A 26,588-nucleotide genomic window follows, 5' to 3' on the forward strand; every position below is an offset into this window, starting at 1 on the left:
ATTAAGGTGTCTGCTACTTTTGTCTTAGGGTAGAATTTTGTTTTTACTTCTTTCCTTTTTGTTTAAATGTTTTGGAAGCATGCTAGCTCCTGTCCCTTCTTGCTATCTTCCATGCTTCTCTCTGCTGCTTTCCAAGACTTCTCTTGGAGAAGGAAAGGACAAATTAGTTAGGCAGAATCAGTGATATTAGCACCTTTTCTGTGCCCAGCCATGTTCTGGGTGTTGTAGAGAATATAAGCAAACCCACCCTTTGGTCCTTGAATTCATTAGTAAAGAGAAGATAAAAATACATGGAAGAATTAGAGAAAAATTAAATGAAAACAACATTGGGGTCATTGGAGAAAGCATTGGTCATGTAGTTCTAAGAGCGCGCTTCAAGTCCTGGTTTCTCATGTGTCTTTGGACTACTTCTGTAACTACTCTCTGGTCAATGGTCTCAGTAAAATGAGAACAAATAATGCCAGTCTTATAGAACTTGGTGAGTACTAAGTGAATTAACTTTCTATGAAAATAATGGTGTGTTAGGTAATTGTATGGAAAGTGTTTAGTAAAACATAAAGTACTTAGAAGTGTGACTTTGTGGCCAGTTAAATGGTACTCATGGTTTTCATGAGAAAAGAGGATTTTTACTTGGTCTCAGAGGACAGAGAGCCTTTGACTAGGTGAGGAGGGGGAGGAATGGGAACCTTAATGTGCACATTTGTACACTAAGGGTAGATATGTGGGTAGAGACGAGGCAGAGATGCAGCTTAGGAACTTCTCTGGTGGTCCAGTGGTTAAGACTTTGCACTTCCACCGCAGCGGGTGTGGGTTTGATCCCTGGTCTGGGAAGATGCCACATGGCATGGCCAAAAAGTAAAAAAAAAAAAAAAAAAAAAGACACAGCTGAGGGAAGCAGAGGTGTGGTGGCGAGTACGAGAAAAAAGATTGGACAGATAGGCTAAGACTGGGAGAGATCAACTTGCTACTGTTAAATCCTATGGAATTTACTACTCTACTATAAATTAGAAAATTATGAGTATAAGAATTATTAAGAAGGAATAATTTAACTTTCAAGAGAAAGATGATAGAACATAGCATACTTCCAAAATTTTTCATATAGTGTCTATAATAACATTTGGAATTGTTAGAGAAAAGCTTATAATCACTCATAATATGCCACTTTTTTGGGGTGATGTAGTTAATACTTTTAGAGATAATGTCAATATGATTAATATTTAGTGTATAATAGCACCAAGGAGGAGAAGGAAATGGCAACCTAACTCCAGTATTCTTGCCTGGAGAATCCCAGGGACAGGGGAGCCTGGTGGGCTGCTGTCCGTAGAGTGGCACAGAGTTGGACACAACTGAACTGGCTTAGAATGCATGCACGCATTGGAGACGGAAATGGCAGCCCACTCCAGTGTTCTTGCCTGGAGAATCCCAGGGACAGGGGAGCCTGGTGGGCTGCCGTCTCAGGGGTCGCATAGAGTTGGACACGACTGAAGCGACTTAGCAGCAGCAGCAGCAGCACCAAGGAACTAAATTTCTTCAATGATGTATGTATTTTTTTGTTAAAAATCATATAGATAATAGCTATAAATAATAAAAAATGGATATTAAATTATAGTAAGCATTGTTGAGTGTCATGTAATCTTTTCCTCCATCATCTCATGAAACCTTTTGCAATGGTTTTCTGAAGTGTATCCTACATGGTCATGTGGTTTTATACCTTACTAAGTTGCTGGATTTAATTGCTAATCCTTTATTTAGGATTTTTACATTTATCTTATGAACTGAAAATTCTTCATTGATCACTGGGATTAATTTTTCAAATAATGTATTTACCTTAGCCCAAAAGTTTGGTTTATTTTCATTGCTAGGTTCTCCAAATACAGGCTTCCCTGGTGGCTTAGATGATAAAGAATCTGCCTGCAGTGCAGGAGACCCGGATTCGATCCTTGGATCAGGAATATCCATCCCCTGGAGAAGGGAATGTCTACCCACTCCAGTGTTCTTGCCTGAAGAATTCCATGGAAAGAGGAGCCTGGCAGGCCACAGTCCATGAGTGCGAAGAGTCAGACATGGCACTGAAATTCATTAGGACTCCTTTTTGGTTTTTGTTTTTGGTCATTAGGACTCTTAAGACTACATTTCTAATTACGCCATTTACAGTTTTGAATTAGGCAGTGGCTGATATTTTCTGGTCAGGCCCCTTCCATAGAGTTCCAGTTCATCCTATAGTTGCTACAGCTGCATATACTTTGGTGAACAAAATACCTATTACACTGTCTACATAGAGCTTTTAGTTTAAATAAACATGGAAATAAATGTAAAGTTTCAAATAGTTTTTTTTATTTATTTATTTATTTATTTTTGGCTGGATGAGCTTTTCTCTAGTTGCATCAAGCAGAGGCTACTCTAATTGCTGTGCATGGACTTCTCATTGAGGTGGCTTCTCTTATTGCGGGTCACAGGCAGGTTCTAGAGAACAGTCTTGACAGTTGTGGCGCACAGGCTTAAATGCTCCAAGGCATGTGGGATCTTCCGGATCAGGGATCGAATTCTTGTCTCCTGCTTTGGTAGACGGATTCTTTACTACTGAGCCATTAGGGAAGCACCCCTCAAATAGTTTTACAAAGACACCGTGAGCCAGTATTCAGCAGAAGGCTTCTCCAAGAGAGCGAGAAGACAAGTGATTGAGTTCATCTAGGTGAAGAGAATTACTCTTTATTGTTGCCTTTATTATGATTTTATCATATTTATCATTTAAGTATGCTGCTGCTGTTAAGTTGCTTCAGTTGTGTCCAACTCTGTGCAACCCCAGAGACGGCAGCCCACCAGGCTCCCCCGTCCCTGGGATTCTCCAGGCAAGAACACTGGAGTGGGTTGCCATTTCCTTCTCCAATGCGTGAAAGTGAAAAGTGAAGTCGCTCAGTCGTGTCCGACTCTTAGCGACCCCATGGACTGCAGCCCACCAGGCTCCTCCACCCATGGGATTTTCCAGGCAAGAGTACTGGTGTGGGATGCCATTGCCTTCTCCATCATTTAAGTATAGAAACTTGCTATAGTCCAGCCCATTTATTTGTGAATGTTTTTATTGGATCCAAATTGTACTGGAATTAATTGCCAGTGAATTTTATTTTGTGACATGTATGTGTAAGCTAAATGAATGGAGTAATAGAGATAGTAAAATATTTTAAGTAATTTTTGTATCTGAAGTAAAAAATTTATATTAAAGGAAGAATCTGATATTAAAATTACGACTTTTTAGAAGTTTTTAAGAAAATTCTCATCGTCTAGTGTCACAAGGGGTGGAATAGAGCAACTGCGTTCAATACAATAACTAAGAAATGTCCTTTACTAATTAGCAGTTGGCATTATTGCTTTTATATGCTTTTGAAAATGATCTTTATTCAGTGTGTTTGCACCTCCAAGTAATTTCAGAGCTCCTTCCTGTTTCCAGAGTGGATTGATCCTTTATAAATTATTAGTTCTTGTCTCTAATAAATTAGAAACCTTTAAAGACCTGTTTCTTCTTTTGTGTAAGTAGATAGTTTAAATTATTACTGAAAGTAGACATTATGACTTAGTTTCAGTAAAGTTTGGTGACTTTATTTATGACTATTTATATTGAAACTATTTATGACATAGTTTCAATAAAGAATGGTGACTAAAATTCAGAGCAGTTTAGTATTGGATTGGCCAAAAAGTTCATTTGGGTTTTCCCATGAGATTTTATGGGAAAAAAGGAAGGAACTTTTTGGCCAACCCAGCGTTTCTAATTATTTAAAATTTTTTTTAAATTTATTTTTAGCTTAATTTAATTTTACTTGATGTTATGTATTTTTGACCGCGCTAGGTCTTTGTTGCTGCAAGCGGCCTTTCTCTAGTTGCAGTGAGTAGAGGCGATTCTTGAGTTGTGGTGTGCTTTGCATTGCGGGGGCTTCTGTCCGTGCAGAGCATAGACTGCAGGGTGTGTGGGCTGAGAAACTGCAGCTCGCTTCAGAACACGAGGCTCTAGAGCACAGGCCCAGTAGCTGTGGTGCGTGGGTTTAGTTCTCTGCGGCTTGTGGATCTTCCTGGACCAGGGATCAAATCTGTGTTGCCTGCCTTGGCAGGTGGATTCTTAACCACTGGACCACCAGGAAAGTCCCTCAACATTTCTTTTTAAAGTATATTTATATTGTATCTCTATACAGTATGTACTGTAGTCTGAGCATCATTTCAGTACTTCTTCCTGTTCCAGATCCCCTCTCCTTCAGTATGACTGTCTTGAGAGAATATGTAGTTAGGAAGTATACTTTTTCTCTTCCATTGTTTTTACTCCCTTATTTTTCTTTCTCTCTGAGCCTTCCTGAAGTTTTGGGAAGTTAGGTTCTTTACTATGAGTGCTCATTATATGGAACTATACGTTATTTTTTCCTTGATTTCTTCAGAATGTTATTCTAAATTCTAGACAGGAAAACTCAAAATAATTTATAGAATTTTTTTGTTTTGGCTTAATTTAGTGTATTGAGCATTATCTAAAACTTGAAATCTGATCTACCTGCATTGGAAATCATACACGTTTCAGTCAAATCTGTCTAAAGCTACTTTTAACATCTTTATAGTTTCTCTGTAAAAGCTCTTCCAAAATCAAGGAAGCAAACTCTAATTTCAAAAATTATATACTTAACAGTGGTAAGCCACTTCTGATAAACTAAGCTGGAAAAGTTACTTCTATCATTAAGCATTTTGGGAAAACAATGATTATAAATATTAGGAACACAATATAAAATAAGGTGAAAACTTTAATGTTCTTGATAATAGAGTTTTAAAAGGAAATAAAGTGATGAATCCTGCATTAGCTACTGATTTACTAAAATGTGTCTGTATAGGAGGGACTTCCCAGGTGGCACTAGTGGTAAAGAATCCGCCTGTCAGTGCAAGAGTCGCAAGAGATGCGGGTTTGATCCCTGGGTTGGGAAGATCCCCTGGAGAAGGAAATGGCACCCCACTCCAGTATTCTTGCCTGGAAAATTCTGTGGGCGGAGGAGCCTGGAGGGCCGTAGTCCATGGGGCTGCAAAGAGTCAGACATAACTAAACACATGAAGCGCAGAGCTGTATAGGACTAGCTTTTATATTTGTTTTGGTATTTCCGCATGAGCACATAAAATTGTATGATAGAAATCTACCATAATTTTAGTGAAAAGTAATTACCGTTTGTATTTAGTGACATTTTATTTGACATTGACAAAATGCTGTAACATTGCTTCTTAAATACAGTCTTCATTCATGGATTCTGTATTTGTGAGCTCACTTGCTCATTTTAAATATATTTGTAAGCCCCAAATGAGTTTCCAGGTGCTTTCCCAGCTGAGTTCTCAGCTGAGTCAAAAGACTCCTTCTGCCTTTGTATTTTAGCTCTCACAGTGAAAACAAGCATCCTCTCTGTGGTCTCTTTCGTGTTACGTTTTCCACATTTTTTGCTTTTTCTTGGTGGTTTTGCTGTTTTAAAAGGCCCCCAAGTGTAGTGCAGAGGTGCTTTGTAGTGTTTGTTGTTAAGTCCAAGAAGGCTGTGACGTGCCTTACAGAGAAAATACTCAGGGAGAGGCAGGGGAGCAGAGCATTGGAGGCGCGTCATAAAACGAGGTGAACGATGGTCTGTCTATCTTCAAATCATTAGTAGTTCCTAAAATCGAGTGGTCTTTCTCCCAGAGTTAAACACAGTCTTCAAACAGATATCTTCTCAGAGCTCAGCAGGGGACCCTATAAGTATAGAAGATATTAATAGTAGTTCTCATCATCATTTCTGCATATTCAGATGTGGTTTGCCTAGAAACAAAGACTGCCAGCCATTGTGGGGTGAATCTTCAGCTTATCCTCGTATGTGGACTGCTGCTACGAAGTAATAGCCATTGATACAACCCATATGGCAGTTAAGGCAGACTTTCTAAAGTTCCCTGCCACCCTGTCCACCCTCACGCCTGCTGCTAGGCATGGAGTTGGCTATGTGGCAGATGTAGTCTAGGATTTGCCACGCTGGCATGAGACCTTGGAAATGGTATTGCCATTTGTATTATTTACTAGTACAGGGATGCTATAGCATGGTGAAAATGTTTTTACTTTTTTAATGTTATTTAACTTTGTATTTTCTACCTAATTCTGCCTTTAGTTTTCTGCTCCCTGCTTAAATCAGTGCAGGTCAGCCCACATTTTTGGTTGTTATGGTCACGTAGTAGTTAGGAAATTATGTGCAAGAATACGTAGAGGAAATGAAGGGTAGCTGGAAGTGATTCAGGAGAAGACAGCACGTGGTAGGGCTTAATATACCAAGAGAGAGATTATCAGTGGTTCACAACCCTGGTTTTTACTAGTATAACCTAGGGAACTTTTTAAAAATACAGATGCTTGGTCCCTACTCCAGAAATGTCTCATTGATCTGAAGCAGGGACCAGTGTGTATGTGTGTGTGTGTGTGCGCGCGTGCGTGTGTGCATTTTTTTCTCCTCCAAAACCTCCCTAGATCACCCACCATCCACCATCAAAACTGGTGGATTATATATTTTCTGTTTAGCTCTAGAAGAGAGGATGAGTAGCATTGATGGAAAGGTACAGAAAGTTTCAGCTTGTTATAATGAAGAATATTCTCTTAATTTGAACTTTGTCCTCCTAGAAATATTAAAGTATACATGAGTTAACTGCTTGGGAAGAATGCTATGAGGATGACTGCTTTGGATAATGTGTAGGACTTAATCTTTCCTTAATTTTATTTAAAAAAGAAAATGCTGCTGTATTTCTGCAGATTTATAAAATTGGAGGATAATTGTTTTACAGTATTGTATTGGTTTCTGCTGTACAACAGTGTAAATCAGCCATAAGGATATATGTATAAACATACATAAGGATATATGTATAATTCTGCAGATTTAGTATGGAGTATGCTAAGATCAGTTTGGGGCATATTGAGTCTGAGGTGTCTATAGGGAATCTAGGTGGAGATGTTGACTCAGAAGAGAGTCATGACTGGGAGAACATCAGTGAAAAGAAGATGATGGTGGAAATCACTGTCTCCATACTGGTTTTCATTCATATGACCCACATCTTATAAACTTACCGTATATTGATAGTGATAAATAAAATACGATCCCTGGACTCATGGAGCTTATAGACAGAGAAACTAAATACTGAAGAATGTTTACAGAATGACCTGGCAGCGTCTTAAATTGTCATCTCTGTCAGCTAGATTGCTGCAGTAGGGTCAGGGGTTGCAACTGGATTATAAATTCTTGAGAGAAGTCCTTTGTAATCCATTTGAAATGAGTGACAACATATGCAGACACCGAGATTAGAGAAAAAAAGAAATTCTGTGGTGCTTTCTTAGCCCAGAAAATAAATTTTCAGGGAAAATTTCCAGTCTTTTTTAATTTATATTTTGCTTTTGCTGTCCTTTTTTAAAAAAACTATTTTGTTATTTGCTGTCCTTTCCCTTCATCTCTTAAATTTTTCTGCTTGTGTAACATCATCCTTATCAGTTATTGAATAGAGATATTTCTTGGTAAACAGTTATTTCTTATTTTCTGACCTTTAAATTTGGTCTTGTATTCTCAAAGACTTACTGAAAATAGAATACTAATGTAACTTTAACAACTATAGATACCGAGAGGCCATTCAGAAGTGGGATGAAGCACTACAGTTAACCCCAAATGATGCTACCCTGTATGAGATGAAATCACAGGTAATGGTTATGAAGAATTTCCCTTTCATTGTGAAATTGCACTGTTTGTGATGTGAGCAGTGATGAGCCAAAAGAATATTTCCTCCCATTTTCTTTTGTTAAGTACAATTTGTTTATTTGGGGAAAACATATGTCACCTTATTATTTATGGCTCTTTCCTCATGCATCAAATTAGAAGTTTGTTTACCTTAATATTGAAACTAATTTTTATTTCAACCTAACTATGCTTAAGATATGAGTGATGGGTATCTTTTAAAAAGTTACTGGTGATCTCTTAAATAGATGAAATGTATTAGCTTTCCTTGGAAATTAATTGTAGTGGACTTAACAGTAACTCAGTCTCTTCAGAATGAGGATGAATTGGATTCTGGATGAAGTTATTTCTCTTAGAACAGCCTGGTCCATAGCAAAAGGTCAGAATAGACTCAGTTTATTAATAGTGTAAAAATAACATTTGTACTTATAAATACATTTTTAATGTTTTGTGGGAAAGTTCATAAAGAAAACCTCTGCTGCTGCTGCTGCTGCTGCTAAGTCGCTTCAGTCGTGTCTGACTCTGTGTGACCCAATGGACGGCAGCCCACCAGGCTCCCCCGTCCCTGGGATTCTCCAGGCAAGAACACTGGAGTGGGTTGCTATTTCCTTCTCCAATGCATGAAAGTGAAAAGTGAAAGTGAAGTCGCTCAGTCGTGTCCGACCCTCAGCAACCCCATGGACTGCAGCCCACCAGGCTCCCCCGTCCATGGGATCCTCCAGGCAAGAGTACTGGAGTGGGGTGCCATTGCCTTCTCCTGGAGTACTTCTATTAGACTATTCAAGAGACTTTTAAAATCTCATACAGAGCGCTAACATACTTCTGGCATGGAATAGTTGCAATTCAGCCTGATGTGCCCACCTAGCATGTCTTTCAGATGATGATCCAAAACATAGGGCACATCCTTTTTCAGATCTGATTTTAATTTGTCCAGGAAAAACCCAAATAAATTATTTTCTACTAAATGAAATGCTGTGAGGACCTTCATTTGGATAAGCCTTTAATTTTTAATCTTAAACATGTATATATTAAAGGTAGGATTGTGGCAAGCTGTATGCAATGAGTTGTTTTATTTGGAACTTGATAATGGTAGTGTCGTAAATCTTGTGAAATGCAAATGGTCAAAATTTTATAGATAAAAGCCAGCACTTCCCCATAAATTGAAGTAGAGGGTCCTGGAACGCCTTGATTTTTCTGGTGTGTATGATTTGGAGAACCTAATTGTGGGCAGGCTGGTGGTGTGTTTAAATGATTTTTATAGCAGGAAAATGTTCATGTAGGACAAGATGGGTGGTTGAACCAAAATTTAAATTTACCTAGTTTGACAGAAGGACCTGGGGTTCCCTAAAAAACACATTGTAAGTTGAGTAAATAGAAGGGGAGTTGGAGTTCAAATAGTTGTGAGCCATCGTGGCCAGAATATGGCTATCTGGTTTAGTTGGGGCTTTCCAGGTGGCGCTATTGTTAAAGAACATGCCTGTGAATGCAGGAGACATAAGAGACATGGGTTTGATCCCTGGTTGGAAAGAACCTCTGGAGGAGGAAGTGGCAACCTTCTCCAGTATTCTTGCCTGGAGAATTTCATGGACAGAGAAGCCTGGTGGGCTATAGTCCATAGGGTTACAAAGTCCATAGGGTTGCAAAGAGTTGGACACAACTGAAGCAGCTTAGCATGTATGCATGCAGTAGGGTTCAACAGTTGCAAAGAGAATATATTTTTCATAATTATTTCAGGAATAAGAAGAATATAACTTTTAACCCTGAGTAGTACTCTTGCCTGGGAAATCCCATGGATGGAGGAGCCTGGTAGGCTGCAGTCCATGGGGTCGCTAGGAGTCGGACACAACTGAGCGACTTCACTTTCACTTTTCATGCATTGGAGAAGGAAATGGCAACCCACTCCAGTGTTCTTGCCTGGAGAATCCCAGGGACGGGAGAGCCTGGTGGGCTCCCGTCTATGGGGTCACACAGAGTCGGACACGACTGAAGTGACTTAGCAGCAGTAGCAGCAGCAGCAGCAGCAGAGGTGAGGGTTAAAACCACGAAAATGTTTTATTTTCCAGACTAAAAATGTATTTTCAAAAATGGAGAGTTGTTTATATATGACTGTCTATTTTTTTTTGTTTAGTTTTTAGTTTGCTAATTTATGAATGTTACTGATGGGTTTCTTCTTTTTTGGCCATAGGTCCTAATGTCTCTTCATGAAATGTTCCCAGCAGTTCATGCTGCAGAAATGGCTGTCCAGAGAAATCCACATTCATGGGAATCTTGGCAGACTTTGGGGCGTGCTCAACTTGGATTAGGAGAGATAGTCTTGGTAAGGAAGTCAGATTATTACAGTGATGACGTTTTATTTTGACATGTTTTTGATCAGTTGAACCAAAAGTAAATAGTCGTTTATCAGATCTACACAAAAGGTAAATAGCAAGTAACCTTTTAAAGGTATTAACCCATAAACACTGCTCGCTTATTACTGATCATCTTTTTTCCATTACAAATGTCAGTTACAGTATATCAGGATCAGAATATTTTTCAGGTATTTGGCATCATGGGAATTAAAAAAAACAACAACAATAAATGTTGGCATTTGGTAAACCTTATTTAAATATAAAATAACTTTTAGATTAGTTCATTGCATCACTCAGTTTACCCCCATTAAAAAGTGATATCAGTAGCACTATGGAGACAAAACCACTAAAAGATTGTGTTGAAGAAGGAAGAAAGTAGAATACGGAAGAATAATGGTGATAAATACTTTAGACTGAAAAGTTGCTAAGATTGGTGAGCAGAGAAATGGAAGAGGGTAGAAGCTTATGAAATTGAAGTATTCATTGTATAAAGTTTACTATAAACTGGTACTTAATGAATTTCTCACCTTATCTGGACTATACCTTGTATGTAGCAAAGGCTCAGTAGGTCAGAGTTGGCTGTGAGCATTGTCTTCTTTTCATTTTTGTTTTGACCGAACTACATATACCTAACAGCTAATTTCCTAACAGGTGTTTGCAAATCTAATATAGTGGTGCCAGATTTCCTCTGTGTCATCAAGTAAATTAAAATTTTTCATACTTTTATTAGACTTTTATAGTTGAAAACAAAACAAGCAAAATATCCCAAAGAAGTTGTTTTAACATTACTAGTAATGGTTTTAGTAAGTTGTGGATAACTTAGATTTTTCCGGTACTCTTGTTAAATATATGATTATTTCTAATTACCAAATAGGGTATTTATCAAATTCTCAAAAATCGTATAGAATCTTGATGAGAAAAGGATTGAAATAATTTCAAAATTGTAGTCTGAAGGAAGATTCATAGCGATGGAAACAAGTTTAACCAGAGATTGTTTTTTTTCCTTGCCATTTGACATAGTCATCTTTTCTCTCTTTTGTCTGAAGACTTAAATCATATCACAGTTGGAAAAAGAAATTAAAGGAATTTAGTTTCTAACAGGTTAATTGCAAAACAAACAGAAGTCTAGCTTATAATACTTTTTACCCATTTCTCTTTTAATAAAACCTTACATCATTATCTGTTTTACATATAAGTGTTTACAGTAATGGAGAAAATCTCTAGGACATATAGCAAAGATTGTCCTATAAAGAAAGAAAATAAAGTGCAGATGAAACAACACAACTATTTTGAACCAGCTAATGAAAGTAAAATTATTCAGTATTTTAAGTTTTCAAAATAAGAGTACCAGTGGTTCAACTGTTAAATTTTTCCCCTTGGTAAATTTCTTTCTTATTTATATTGTGAAATTATTGGAGGAATCAAAAGTGGTTTTTTCCCCCCCCATTTAGTATGATTTTAGGACTCTATTTGGAAAAAAATCTAAATTTTTGATTTTTAGATAAACTTAAGCTGTTATTTTGAAACATTGGAATAGAAAAAATAACTTTATTCATTGTCATAATGAAGGGAATACTGTAAAAGATATATTGAAAACAAGCTAAAATTTTTAACGTCTAACAGTTCTTAATATATCCATATGGACAAAAACATAAGAAAATACATAGGTAAATTAAACAGGGAGTAAGTTAAAAGTCAATAGTTGGATATGTATCTATGAGTAATATTTAGATTTTTATGTGGAGCTGAGTGTGTATGTTAGGAAATGGTCACAGGCTTACTTTGTTTTTCATTTTCTAATTCTTTGAGGTGTAAAGTTAGGTTTTTGCTTGAGATCTTTTCTGTTTTAAACATAACATTTATCACTATAAACTTATAGTTAGTTTTGCTTTTGCAAATATACCATCCTGTAGCGTCAGGATGTTATAGTTTGATTTTCATTTCAAGATACATTTTAATTTCTCTTTTGAGTTCTTCTTTGACTCACTGGTTGTTCAAGAGTGTGCTGCTTAATTTCCACGTATTTGTGAGTTTTTCCAGTTCTATTGATTTCTAGCTTTATCCTCTTGTAGTTCAGAAAAGATACTTGGTGTGCCTTCTTAAATTTAAGACTTGTTTTGTGACCTGAGATGTGATCTATCCTGGAAAACGTTCTGTGTGTTCTTGAGAATAATGTGTGTTCTGCTGCTGTTGGATGAGTCTTTCTATATTTGTCTGTTAGGTCCCTTTGGTCTGTAGTGTTGTTCAGGTCTTCTGTTTCCTTATTGATCTTATGTTGGAATGTTCTATCCATTATTGAAAGTAGGACATTGAAGTCTCCTACTAATACTTTATTGCTATATGTTTCTCCCTTCAGTTCTGTCAGTGTTTACTTTATATACTTAAATGTTCTGATGTTGGGTGTGTATATATTTATAATTATTATATTTTTCTGGTTCATTGATTCTTTTATCATTATATATAATGTTCTTCTTTGCCCTCTTGTGACACTTAAGACATGTTATCATTATTATGACCTAAACTTTTGGCTTCAAAGACAGGCATTCCTGATGCCTTTCTGATCATGAGCTGGCCCAAGAAATCCCCAGATTTACATGTTTGCTGATTTCCAGAAGCTGAACAATGCATTTGACTTGTTTTGAGCCATCATATCAATACCTCTATTTTAATGGACTTTTTGGTCCTTGTCAACAGTTTTGTCAGCTACTTTCTTTTATACTATTTGATTGTTTTTTTAACCATAACCATCATTCCAAAACATTTACCATTTTTTTAAACCATAACCATCATACCCAGCACAGCTCTAACTTCCATCTTTACATTGTAATATGGTGAGAAAAAGAGAGAGAGAGACATATTGTGGATTATATTAAATACATTCCTTACTAAAACTAAGCAAAGAAGTCTGACCTTTTCTCCCCTGTAGGCAATTCGAAGTTTTCAAGTAGCCCTTCACATCTATCCAATGAACCCTGAGATATGGAAAGAAGACCTTTCTTGGGCAAGAACACTCCAGGAGCAGCAGAAAGTAGCAGAGAGGATTAAAAAGAGTGAAGTACCAGCAGAAGTAACACATTTCTCACCCAAGTCAATTCCTGACTATGACTTTGAAAGTGATGAGATTGTTGCTGTTTGTGCAGCTATTGCTGAAAAACAGAAGACAGTTGCAGCAAATAAAACAATGGTTATTGTGTCAGCTTCTGGGACTGTAGAGACTGTGACCGAGAAGGAAGATGGTGCTGCACCACCGGATGCCTCTGTTTTTATCAAAGCCCGATGAAGCTTAGCAAGAGTCCTTTGAATCCATCTTTGATTACCACTTAAATTTTAGGCGTGGGGGCTTTTAGTCTGGAGAAACAGGGTAAAATTCCTGCTTGTTAAATAAGTTTTTCAGATGAGACATATAAAACTTAAGTGAAAGAATTATTGTATAGTTTTTGGACTGTACTTTGATGAGGCATGATTTCAGCTTAAGATTAAAATTGAGTACATGGTTTTTTGATTAAGAAGCTTAATTTAATCAAAATATATAAGTGAATGCATTTTCAAGATACCACTTGAAAAGCAAGTTCTCAAATAGTGAATAACTTGATGGCCAGTGTTATTAAAATATTGACTTGTTGATTTTTGTTTTATAATAAAGGAAGTAGGCTTCTTTCCCTGCTAGAAATATACCGCTATTCCTATTCACTCTTCTTTTTCTCTTGTTTCATTAGAGTAAGTCCGTCACGAAGCTTGAATCTTTTTGATACTCATTTTGATTCAGAGTTGTCATTTGGTCCTATGTAGGATCTTGAAAGTTTGAAAATGCATGCAAATGTGTATGCTGAACATTTTATGAAGTTTCTCTTTTGATTTGTGCTTTTAACTTTATAATTATTATAACAATGATAGTTGCCACTTTCAGTATTTGTTAGATGTGTGAGATACTGACAAATGTCAGAATCATGGTTTATTTTTTAAATTATTAAGGTAGATAGAGTAATCCTTAGCACCAAGTGAGTCATTTTAAAGATGTGCATTTTTTTAAAAAATCAGTGGCTCTTACAGATACATCATAACAAATTACACTACTATTTTCCCAGTCAAAAGCAGTATTTTCTTTTCCTTATTTTTAAAAGATTAAAAACAATTTATTTCTTGCTGTAATTTCCTAGCTGATGGTTTAGAATTCCTTTTCTAGTTAACTTTTATGGAACTGCTCAGTGAAATGAGAAACAATCACAATTTTAAATGACTCAATTATACTTTTCTAAAAATTGAGGGGGAAAAGTAGATATGTTATTGAAATAAAGGAGTGAATAACGTTAGGCGCAACATACACAGAAATTGAAGTGTGATTTATGGTTTAATCCCATGAATAGAAAGGATATATTGAAGGATATATTTCATTGAAAGGTCACCATCACATCCACAAATCAGTACTGACATTGCTAATGTTAATTATTATTTTAGTACAGTTATATAGAACTGCTGAGTACTGTTACTTCTGAAACTCAGGAAGCTAGTATTGGTATTTTATCCTTGTTAGAGAGGAAGTAAGTTACTTTTTATTTTAAGGAATTTTATCTTGCCCACTGGGAGCATGTACATGTAACGGTCTGAGATGACTGAAAAACATTTTTTTTAGTGGAATGCTTACTTCTTTTTTTCAGAGTTGGAGAAGCCAGCATTTGCCTTGAAAAGTACTATTTTTCCCCCCAAAGTTATATCAGATAGTTAGCTCTGGTTAGAGAAGTTTGTTTTAGAAAGATCAAAAAAAAATTAATGATATTTTATTTTGTTAAATAATGCATATTCTTCAAGGGCAGGTAGATGGTGTGTAGATAAATGTGCACTTACTGTTCCATATGTTGTTTTGAGTAATGGATGTTGATTGTATAGTTTGTGAATAAATAGGGTTTTTTGCTTTTAAAGGTTTGCCTATTTGTGTTGTTAGCTTTTGAAAAAATTAGATTGATTAATTTATTTCTTATATGAAGACAAAATATATAAGGCACCTTGTATGGTGTTTTGTGTATGAAGTACTCAGTAAATGTTAGCTGTTTCTATGAAGCACTTGAATTGGTTTTATTTAACCTCACTTTCTTCTGATTTTAAGAAAGGAGGAAAACTTCTTTGTAATTTTTTCCATACTTGGAAGTGAGAAGTCACTACTTCTGATACTATAGGACAGATGGCTTTCAGTTGGGGAATGTTGTTGGTATAAGGTTTATGAAGTGAAGTGAAGTGAAGTCGCTCAGTCGTGTCCGACTCTTTGCGACCCCATGGACTGTAGCCCACCAGGCTCCTCCGTCCATGGGATTCTTCAGGCAAGAATACTGGAGTGGGTTGCCATTTCCTTCTCCAGGGGATCTTCCGACCCAGGGATCAAACCCCGGTCTCCCACATTGCAGGCAGATGCTTTAACCTCTGAGCCACCATACCTCAACCCAAAAGAAACAAGATCCAGGATGGGAGTACGTGTAGCTACTAGATTCTGTTTATGAACCTACTGTTGCCTCTGTACTGACATCAGTAGGCCAGGTTAGTCTCTTTCTTACACAGAAATAAGACATAAGATGGTTTAGATGCAAGATGGAGGAGAGAACGAAATAGTGAATTATGGAGGAGAAAGGGATCTCATTTCTTCAGGCCCCCAAAACTGCTTAGCACTCTTGTGTACGAAGGGAAAAATGCATACATTATTTTATAAGGATGTGAATACTGATAGATCTATACTAAGCTTGGTAACTGTAATAGCAAATTCTTTCAATCTGAGGGAAATAATTGATGTTCATGGTAATGATATAATTAAAGATATTTAATATACTTTCTGAAACAACACTAAACACTAATACTATATTGAACATAATTTGTAGTATTCTTATCTGAAAATGTGTGTGGCATAGATACTCATTAGTCAGAACACTATACAATCCAGACCATGTCTGATAATTTGAGAATCATTATTCTCTAGACAACAGGTTCTTAGATTATAAAGTATTTATCTTAAATGTGCTAACAAATACTACATAAACACATGCAAAGTTTAGACCACGAAACCTGGATCTTTTTTATTTTTTTGTAATTCTTTTTTTCTTAAAAAAAATTTTTTTTTATATTTTTTAAATTGGATAATAATTGCTTCAAATATTGTGATGGTTTCTGCCATACATCAACATGAATCAGCCACAGGTATACGTGTTTCCTCTCTCTTGAACCAAGATCTACCTTAATTGGAGCCTATGTGAAGGGTTTTATGGTACACTTCAGTATGAAATTAGCTTTTAAATTGATGTTATATGTCAAAACTATAAAGAAGAGTTTAAATTAAAAAAGCTTTGGCTCAGAAAGCTAGTGTTTTCATGATTATAACTGACCAAGATAGCCTTTTCAGTTTGAAAATTGTGCTTTGTGTAATGACGTCAAAAGCTCGTTTCCCTGCCTTTCTCAGCAGCAGGAAATTGTTAATAATTTCTTTAATCTCAGACTTCATGAGTCAGAAGCCTTTTAAAATTGATTTGGACTTTGATTTCATGACATACATATATCTAAATGAGTTGTACATTGACACAAGAACCATAGTTCTATAATTATCTTCAAATCAATAAGTAGATTAAGTGTGTTTTTCCTTAGGGATTATTATGAAACTGATGTTATGTTTTGTAATTGATGACATTTTAGGATTGAGAAAATAATGTTTTTTTTTAAGCCAATAATAAAAATACACAAGTTTGTAAATGATTCACTCATTACTAAAGTAAAATGAAATATGTCACTTTCCCTCCGTGAAATTAAATACGCCTACTTGAGTGGAAGAGGGGATGGCCCTATAGCCAGTGTACCATGAACTGTGCCTTAATGTGTGTTACGTGTGAACCTCACTTGCTGTGCGTGCCAGAGTGGAAGAAAGGGTGAGAAATAATAGTCTATACTTGGTTGAGAAGGCAGAAGGATGGGGAAGGGGATGGCTTTTTTTCCATGGTGCTTTGACATCCATCAACCAAGGAATTCTGGTTTCTCCCTTTGTTCCTCCCTGCCATCTCCCCAGTAAAGGGAGTTTAAGATAGAAAACTGGACATGCAAACCTCTTTCTGCATTTGTTTTTTTGAAATGTGTCATGCCTGCAGACAGCCTATGTTGTGGTCTCTTGCTGGAAGTGTATGTTTTGCAGCGAAGACTGTCTGTCCCTGCAAGAGGAAACCTGTAGTTGTTCAGGACTGCCAATGCCTTGGTGAGCAGATGTGTCTAATTCTGGGTTTGATACTAGGTGGCCATTGTTGGCACAAACCTCAATCATATCCTTTAACCTAGACTTTTTCATCAATAAATCTGACTTAAATCTCTGCATCACATTTTGTTTCTGAAGTGGTTCAGAAGTCAGGAAGGGAAAATGGGTGTTACTTTGAGTCCCTCATAACAAAGATTACTGTAGATTATTTCAATGTAAGCATGAGACAAAAACCAAATTTCTTTCTAATTTTAGATTTTTTTTTTAAATCATGGAAATTCTATTGAAAATGGGCAGTGTTTAATTCCAAGGCAGTATGCAAACATTTGTTTGGCATATTTAAAACGTCTACTGACTTAGCGTTGTGCTAGACCACAATATTGATTCTAGATTTAATTTGAAGGAGAGGATATAAAACAGTATCTCTGCCCATCCTGTCAACTTTTTTGAGTGTAATTTTGCATATGATAAAATGCACTTATGGTAAGTTTAAGAGTTTTGACACGATGGTAAGTTGAAGAGTTTTGACAGTACCATCAAGATGGAGAGTATTTCTATCACCCAGAAAGGTCTCTAAAGTTGATTTATAATCAGTTCCCTTCTACCCCACAAACACTGTTCAACTAGTGATTTGCTTTCTGTGACTACACACTGATTTGACTTTTCTAGAATTTCAAATAAATAGATCATACAATATATACTGTTTCTGATCTTCTTCACTTAGCAAAATACTTTTGAAGTCCATCCGTGTTGAGACTCACCCATGCTGTTGTGTAGTGTGTTCCTTTTTGTTGCTGAGCACTAGTCTGTTGTATGGATATATCACAATTTGCTCTTCATATCTGTTGACAGACATCTAGGTTGTAGATGAACATCTAAGTTTTGATCTGCTGTGAATAAAGTTGCTGTATGCATATGTCACAAGTCTGTGTATGAATATATATGTTTACCTGGGGATTGAATTGCTGTGTTTTATGGTAAGTATATGTGTAGCTTTAGAGGAAACTGAATCTTCTAAAGTATTTGTACTGTTTTGCATTCTGACCAGCAATATATTAATTTTCTGTTGTGCCATATCCTTGTCAATGCTTGGTATTGCTGTTGGTTTTCATTTTAGTGACTTTAGGGCTTCTCTGGTAACTCAGTTGGTAAAGATTCCACCTGCAATACAGGAGACCCCATTTGATTCCTGGGTCAGCCAGATCCGCTGGAGAAGGGATCTGCTACCCACTCCAATTTCTTGGCCTGAAGAACTCCATGGACTGTATAGTGCATGGAGTCACAAAGAGTCAGACATGACTGAGCAACTTTCACTTCAGTGATTTTAGTGGATGTGTAATGGTATCTCACTGTGGTTTTAATACGTATTTTCCTGATGATGTTGCGCATCTTTTATATGCTTGTTTGACATTTGTATATCTTTTGGGAAATACCTTTCAAAATATTTTGTCCATTTTTTATTTGGGTTATCTTATTTTTGAGTAATAAAAGTTTTTGTATATTCTGGCTAAAAATCTTGAGATATATGTATTGTGAATACTTTGTTCCCATGGTGTGGCTTCCTTTTTTGGTTTTCATTTTAAAAGAATTATCTTTATTTATAACCATTGAGTTTTAGTTGTAGCACGCAGGCTCTTTGCTGCAGTGCTAGGGCTTTTCTCTAGTGTGGTATGTAGGCTACAGACAGCATGTGCTTGGTAGCTGTGGTGCGTAGGCTTAGTTGCCCCCCCACACGTGGGATCTTAGTTCCCTGAACAGGGATCGAACCTGTGTGTGTCCTACAGTGGAAAGTGGATTCTTAACCACTGGACCACCAAGTCCCTGATGAAGTCCGTTATATTTCCCTTACGGTTGTATTTTTTGTGTACTTACAAGATCAGAAAGAATTTCTCCTTTCTCGTAGAAGTTTTACAGTTTTAGCTTTTATACTTAGGTCTGATTCAAGTTAATTTTTATGAAAGGTATGAGGTAAAGGGCTAGGTTTCTTTCTTGGTTTTCAGTTATTCAGGTACTATTCATTAAAAAAAAAAAATTACCCTTTCCTATTAAAATACCTTCACCATGTATTTGAGGGTCTGAGTTCTGTATTCTGTTACGCCGATCTATATGTCTATTACTTTTTTTTTTCGGCTGTGTCTTGTAGCTTGTGTTATCTTGTGCTGTTCTACATATACCATCAAGTTGTGAATGAAGACAGTTTTCCTTCTTTTCAAACTGAATGCTTTTTATTTCCATTTCTCACCTTATTACACTGGCTAGAACCTCTAGTATAAAAGTTCCCCAATCAAGGATTGATCCTGGGCCCTCAGTAGTGAAAAAGGATCAAGTCCTAATCACTGGACTACCAGGAAATTTCCCTGTTCTTAAAAATCAGCATGATTTTTCCAACTTTGTTCTTTATTTCCTAAAGAATTCTTGAGCTGTTCTGATTTCTTCCATGTACATTTTAGAATCATTTGTCTTAATCTACATGTAAATCTGCTGGAATTTTGATTGGAATTGTATTGAGTTTGTAAATCAGTTTGGGAAGAACTGCCGTCTTAACCACCCACTCCAGTGTTCTTGCCTTGAGAATCCCAGGGACCAGGGAGCCTGGTGGGCTGCCATCTATGGGGTCGCACAGAGTCGGACACGACTGAAGCGACTTAGCAGCAGCAGCCATCTTAACCATGTCACATCTTTGAATCCATGGTTATGGCATAATTGTCATTGTTTTAGATCTTTAATTTCTTCGTCATGTTTTTTAGTTTTCTGTGAATGAATCTTGCCTATATTTTTGTTGTTTATCCCTATGTATTTCATATTTTTCTAATGCTGTAAGTATGTTTAAAATTTCATTTTCCAGTTTGATACTATTACATAGAAATACCTATTTTTGTATACTGACCTTGTAGCCTACAACCTTGATAACACATTTATTAGTTGCATTAGCTTTTTTATAGATTCTTTAGGCTGTTCATATATATTATCAAGCTGTGAATGAAGACAGTTTTCCTTCTTTTCAAACTGAATGCTTTTTATTTCCATTTCTCACGTTAGGTACTGGCTAGAACCTCTAATACAGTGTTAAATAGAAGCTGTGAGAATGGACATTCTTGCCTTATTTATAATCTTTTGGTCTTTCACTGTTAAGTATGGTGGTATCTGTAGTTTTTATATACATCCTTTATTAAATTGAGGAAGTTCTTTCCCTAGTCTGCTAACTATTTGATAAATGTATTTCCTGCATCCATCTGAAGATCATATGATTTTTGTTTTTTATTCTCTTAATATGATGAATTACATGTGTTTTTCAAATGTCAATTTCATTTTGGGGATAAACCCTATTTAGTTATGATGGAATATCCTTTTTAGATCTTTTTTTATTCAATTTGGAATAAGGATTTATATGACTGTTCATGAAAAATATTGGTCTGTAGTTTTCTTTTTGTTGTTTTTTTGGTCTGTAGTTTTCTTGTACTATATTTTTTTTTTTAGTTCTTGAGTCAGAGTAATGCTGACCTCTTTAAAAATAGAGGTTGAAAAGTATTTCCACCTATTCTTTTCTCAAAGAATCCCTATAGATTCAGTATCTTGTTCAATAGTGTTGATTAGAACTAACAAATGTTGACACTTAGACCTAACAGTATCCTTTTTGGGAAGGTTTAAAATGACAAGTTTCAAAAGTAGGTACAACATAGACTTTTGTCTGTTGTGTCACATTGAGTGATAGTATTGTTTGATTAAATTAGAATCCCCCCCCAAAAAGCCCATTCATTGCATTGTTGATATGTCTTAGACTTTTATAATCTATAGATTCCCTTTCATTTTTTTCTTTGCAATTTATTTATTTTTTAACTGAGTTGCCTGTCCTTTAGAATTTTCTACTTTTTGTGCCCTGTCTCTTGCATCCCACCTAATGTCATTAATGTTCCTCTTGACCTACATTTCTTATAAAATGATTTGTTGTTGTTCAGTCACTCAGTCATGTCCAGCGACTCCATGGACTACAGCACACCAGGCTTCCCTGTCCTTCACCGTCTCCCCCAGAGCTTGCGCCAACTCATGTCCATTGAGTCGGTGATACCATCCAACCATCTCGTCTACTGTAGTCCCCTTTTCCTCCTGTCTTCAATCTTTCCCAGCATTAGGGTCTTTTCCAGTGAGTCAGCTATTTGCATCAGGTGGCCAAGCTATTGGAGCTTGAGCTTTAACATCAGTTTTCTGGTAAGAATATATTACGGGTTGTTTTGGATACTTAGACCGAAAGTTAAATATTTCTGGCTATCTGTTTGTAATGTCAGCAGACATTGATTATTATTGCCTAGATTTATTGTTTCATTAGAGGCCAAAAAATGGTGATAATTGTTAGAATTTTGGTGCTAGAAAACATCTTTAAAGAAAAACTTCTCATCAATTATTTTATACCATAGAAGTGATTTATGTAGTACAGGCAGTTTATGTATTGGAGGCTTTGTTCTCCCCCTTTATTTAGCACTTTTCAAAATAATAGGTTGGTTGTACAATATCCTCCAGAGGTGACTAGTAAGTGTTCTGTTCTATTTTTGTATCATTATGAAGTCATGCATTGAGATATATATATGCTGTGTTTCAGTCCTTGCAGTTATTGTTCATATTGATGAATATTATCCCGAACTTCAATAGATCGTGCCAAGTTCATTTTTTTCAATGGTTCTAATTTTGTATCAGAGTTTCTAAAGCATACTTGGTATTTTCAGGCTGTAAAATTTTTATGAATATGATTGGTATATAAAAAAAAATATATATATATATATACACACACATAATTGTGATTTCAGTGCTTAATTCATTTTTTAAAATTTGCAATATTAAATATTGATTTTTTATTATGGAGGAATATGATTTGGCTCTCTTTCATTTCCTCTATATATTTACTTACTACTCCTGCATCCAATTCCAATACAGTTGATTGTAATTTTGGCCTCAATCTATAGTCATTGTTAATATGACTATGTAATTATTACACATAGTGGATCTCACTGGGTCGATTATTTTCATTTTACTTTTCGAGTACGTCTCTGTCTTTCATGGAGTCAATAACTGCCTTGTTTTTACATTTCTTAGTTTTCTATGTAGTATATATTACAAACATTCCCTCTGACTAACAGAAATAGAATACTCCCCTCAATATTCCAAATATAAAACAATCCATTCATTTTCTTCTCTTTCTTTCTTGGTTTTAATCTAGAGACATCCTGAGCCCCCTCTGCTGCCTTTTGCACAGTTTTACTGTGTTCCTCTGTGGATCTGTTGCCCTGAGTTCTCTTTCATCATTGTTCTTGGAATTCTTTTGGCTTCCCCCTTGTATTGAACTCAAGAAAGAGAAATATTTACCCAGTTGTTCAGATTTCAGTGTAGGGACTTGCTGTGGCTGAAAGTTGTTATGACGCAGGTATGTTTGCCGTGCCGTGCCCTTCTCTTCTGTGGTGGAATTTACCTAAAAGGGTAAATACAAGGTTATGGATGAATGGTAGAGATACTGATGTGAATACAAGGACAAGAAGCCCAACTGTATTTCTCTCTTTTCTTCCAAAGTCCTTCCAGCTTAGAGTTAAAGCCCCATGTGTGACCCAGGGCAGCTCCAGGTTAAACGGTAGGTCAAATGTTCTCTCTTGCTCTGAGTCTCTCTTTCCTGATTCCATTTTTGGTGTACCTGGAGAGCAATCATGAGATAATACTTACAGCATCCTAGACTCAGGTTCAGTTGTAGTGGGAAAGTGAAAGCGAAAGTCATTCAGTCATGTCCAACTCTTTGTGATCCTATGGACTATACAATCCATGGAATTCTCCAGGCCAGCATACTGGAGTGGGTAGCCTTTTCCTTCTCCAGGGGATCTTCCCAACGAGTGGATCAAACCCAGGTCTCCCACATTGCAGGCAGATTCTTTACCAACTGAGCCACAAGGGAAGCCCAAGAATACTGGAGTGAGTAGCCTATCCCTTCTCCAGCGGATTTTCCCTACCCAGGAATCGAACAAGGGTCTCCTGCATTGCAGGCAGATTCTTTACCAACTGAGCTATGAGGGAAGTTATGAGGGTGGTGGGAAGGGGGAACTATGAAAGCAGCAAAGTTCATGGCTTGTTTTATTTTGAAACTGACAAGCACTTTAGGAAAAAAATCACTGTTTTTTGTAGTGCAGATATTCTGCACTCAGTCTAAGGCCAAAGGCATAGTTCACAGGGAATACTACTGTGCCTTGAGTTTTCCATGGCCCCTGGAAAATGGAAAATGGCATAACCCCTGGCTATGGCTCCAATAAGGAACTTGTGGAGACAAGTGGCTGTAATTTGGGAAATGATTCTTGAATTCCATGGTTTTCTAGTCAAAGTACCATCTGAATTGCTGTATCAGTATCACAGTTTTTTCTGACTTGACCTGGTTGGTTGGATTATGAGATTGTCTTAAAGATTATGAAAGTAAAAAAAAAAAAGGGAAAGTGTTAGTTGTCGCTGTCATGTCCGACTCTTTGTGACCCCATGGACTGTAGCCTACCAGGTTTCTCAGTTCATTGAATTCTCCAAGCAAGAATACTAGAGCAGGTAGCCATTCCCTTCTCTAGGGGATCTTCCTGACCCAGGTAATGAACCTGGGTCTCCTGCACTTCAGGTGGATTCTTTACTGTTTGAGCCACCAGGGAAGCCAGTGTTGTTACAGTTATGTCCTGTCTACTATATCCTATTGGAACCAGATAGGATTTAATACTAACCATTTAGATAATGAGAACTGACCTACAGAAAAAGTTAGGGGCTCTGAATGGTCAGAAACAAGTTTACCACCAAAAACTGTCTTTGCATAGCATAGTTGGTAAAGCTTATAAATAAACATGGAATAGATGGTGAACAGTGCTGAATGTTCTTTTTAGAATAAGCCAGACTCAACAATAAAAAGACATTGTTTTGGACTGAACTGTATCCTCTGAAATTCACATGGTAAAGCCCTAACTCCCAACGTGACTGTATTTAGAGGTGGGCCTTTAAGGAGGTAATTAAGGTTGAATGAGGTCGTAAGAGTGGGTCTTAATCCAGTGTGACCAGTGTCCTCTTAAGAGACACCGGGGATGCATGTGTACAGAGAAGCCCATGTGGTAAGACAGGAAAAAGGTAGCCATTGCAAGCCAAGGGGAGAGGCCTTTGGAGAAACCACATCTGCCAGTGCCTTGATCTTGGACTTTCAATTTCCAGAACTGTGAGAAAATAAATTTCTGTTATTGAAGTCAGCAATTCATGGTATTTTGTTATGGCAGCCCTAGCAAACTAATATGGACATATAAACCAATTTAGAAATACATAGATGATTTGAATGGCCATTTCTCCAGAGAAAATCTACAAATGGCCAGTATGTGTATGAAAAGATTCTCAACATTATTTGTCACTGCTGCTGCTGCGGCTGCTAAGTCGCTTCAGTCGTGTCCGACTCTGTGCGACCCCATAGACGGCAGCCCACCAGGCTCCCCCGTCCCTGGGATTCTCCAGGCAAGAACACTGGAGTGGGTTGCCGTTTCCTTCTCCAATGCATGAAAGTGAAAAGTGAAAGTGAAGTCGCTCAGTCGTGTCCGACTCTTAGCGACCCCATGGACTGCAGCCAACCAGGCTCCTCCATCCATGGGATTTTCCAGGCAAGAGTACTGGAGTGGGGTGCCATTGCCTTCCATTTGTCACTTGGTAAATGCAAATCAAAACCTCAGTGAGACACTGCTTCATACCCATCGTGTGCTCAGTCATCATCGTGTTTGACTCTCTTGCGATCCCCTGGACTGTAGCTCATTAGGCTCCTCTGTCCATGGGATTTTCCAGGGAAGAATACTGGAGTGGGTTGCCATTTCCTCCTCCAGGGGATTCTCCCTGATGCAGGGGTAGAGGCCCATCTCGTACCTTGGCAAGCAGGTTGTTTACCATTGCGCCACCTGGGACAGTGACATTGAGATGGGTGGATTTGCTTGCATCAAATGCATCGGACAGAAATATATGGATCACAAACTTTGAGCGTGAACAAGGGGTGACTCTTGAGGGCCCAACTGAGTCATACTTCATTAATCCAAGGGAGTGAGGAAGTGAATGGATCAGGATCATGGGGAAAGGAAACCCTTCTGCGGTACTGACCTGATCAGGATGGACCCTCTGTGTGCATCATACGCATTAGGATGACTATAATTTAGAAGACAATAACAAGTATTGAGGATGTGGAGAACTTGACATTGCTGGTAGGAATACAAAATGTTGCAGTCACTTGGGAAAACCTGTGGCAGTTCCTAAAAAAATTAAATGTGTAGTTAATTTATGATTCAGCACTTTCACTCCCAGATATATAGAGAAATATCTCTCCCAGATATAAAGCAGTATCTCCCCCCCCCAAAAAAGTTGTACACAACTGTGGCTATCAGCATTATTAATAACAGCCAAATTAGGGAATCAATTCAAATGCCCATCAACTGATGCATGGATAAACAAAATGTGGTATATTCACACAAATGAAATATTCAGTTTAGTTCAGTTGCTCAGTCGTGTCCAACTCTTTGCCACCCCATGAACCGCAGCATGCCAGGCCTCCCTGTCCATCACCAACTCCCAGAGTTTATAGCTATAAATCAGAAAGTACTTATTCATGCTATGTGAGTGAAACTTGAAAATATTATGCAGACAGTAAAGGCCACATATTGTATGATTTCATTTATGTCCAGAATAGGCAAATGCATAGAGATGTAGTGGTTGCCCGGTCTAGGGGGAAAGATGAATTGGGAGTGACTGCAAATGGGTCTGTGCTTTCTTTTATTCTGGAATTAGGAATGATGGTTGCACTCTGTGAAAATGCTACAATACTTTACAAGGAAAATTTTATTGTATGTGAGATTTATTTCAATTAAAAAAAAGAATCAGCTAGAATCAGCGTTCTGGGTGGTGAACCTGAAGTAAAGGATGAGTGAGTATACCTTGACTAGTATTGCAAACTTCTGAATAAGACTTTGTTTCTCCTCCCATGAATATGGGTGATGAATATATTCATTTATATATAAATCTCAATATCATCTTTGCCGACAAAGGTCTGTCCAGTCAAAGCTATGGTTTTTCCAGACCATAAAGAAATCTGATTGCCGAAGAATTGATGTTTTTGAACTGTGGTGTTGGAGAAGACTCTTGAGAATCCCTTGGACTACAAGGAGGTCAAACCAGTCTGTCCTAAAGGAAAGCAGTCCTGAATATTCATTGGAAGGACTGATGCTGAAGCTGAAACTCCAATACTTTGGCCACCTGATGTGAAGAACTGACTCATTGGAA

The 26,588-nt window shown here is 37.1% G+C and overlaps 1 protein-coding gene across 5 annotated transcripts in view; it reads left to right on the forward strand.

Annotated features, from left to right (window-relative positions):
- TTC33 (tetratricopeptide repeat domain 33) overlaps positions 1-17,990 on the forward strand; it is a 30,108-nt gene extending 12,118 nt beyond the window's left edge. For all 5 annotated transcript variants that reach the window (XM_019982783.2, XM_019982785.2, XM_019982784.2 and 2 more), the window contains exons 3-5: positions 7,618-7,699; positions 9,919-10,050; positions 13,008-17,990. In XM_019982783.2, coding sequence (XP_019838342.1) covers positions 7,618-7,699; positions 9,919-10,050; positions 13,008-13,361 — 568 coding nt within the window. In that variant the 3' untranslated portion in view covers positions 13,362-17,990. The remainder of the gene's footprint in view (positions 1-7,617; positions 7,700-9,918; positions 10,051-13,007) is intronic.
- Positions 17,991-26,588: the final 8,598 nt, after the last annotated feature.

The sequence above is a fragment of the Bos indicus genome, chromosome 20, assembly GCF_029378745.1.
Source record: "Bos indicus isolate NIAB-ARS_2022 breed Sahiwal x Tharparkar chromosome 20, NIAB-ARS_B.indTharparkar_mat_pri_1.0, whole genome shotgun sequence".
NCBI classification, from domain to species: domain Eukaryota; kingdom Metazoa; phylum Chordata; class Mammalia; order Artiodactyla; family Bovidae; genus Bos; species Bos indicus.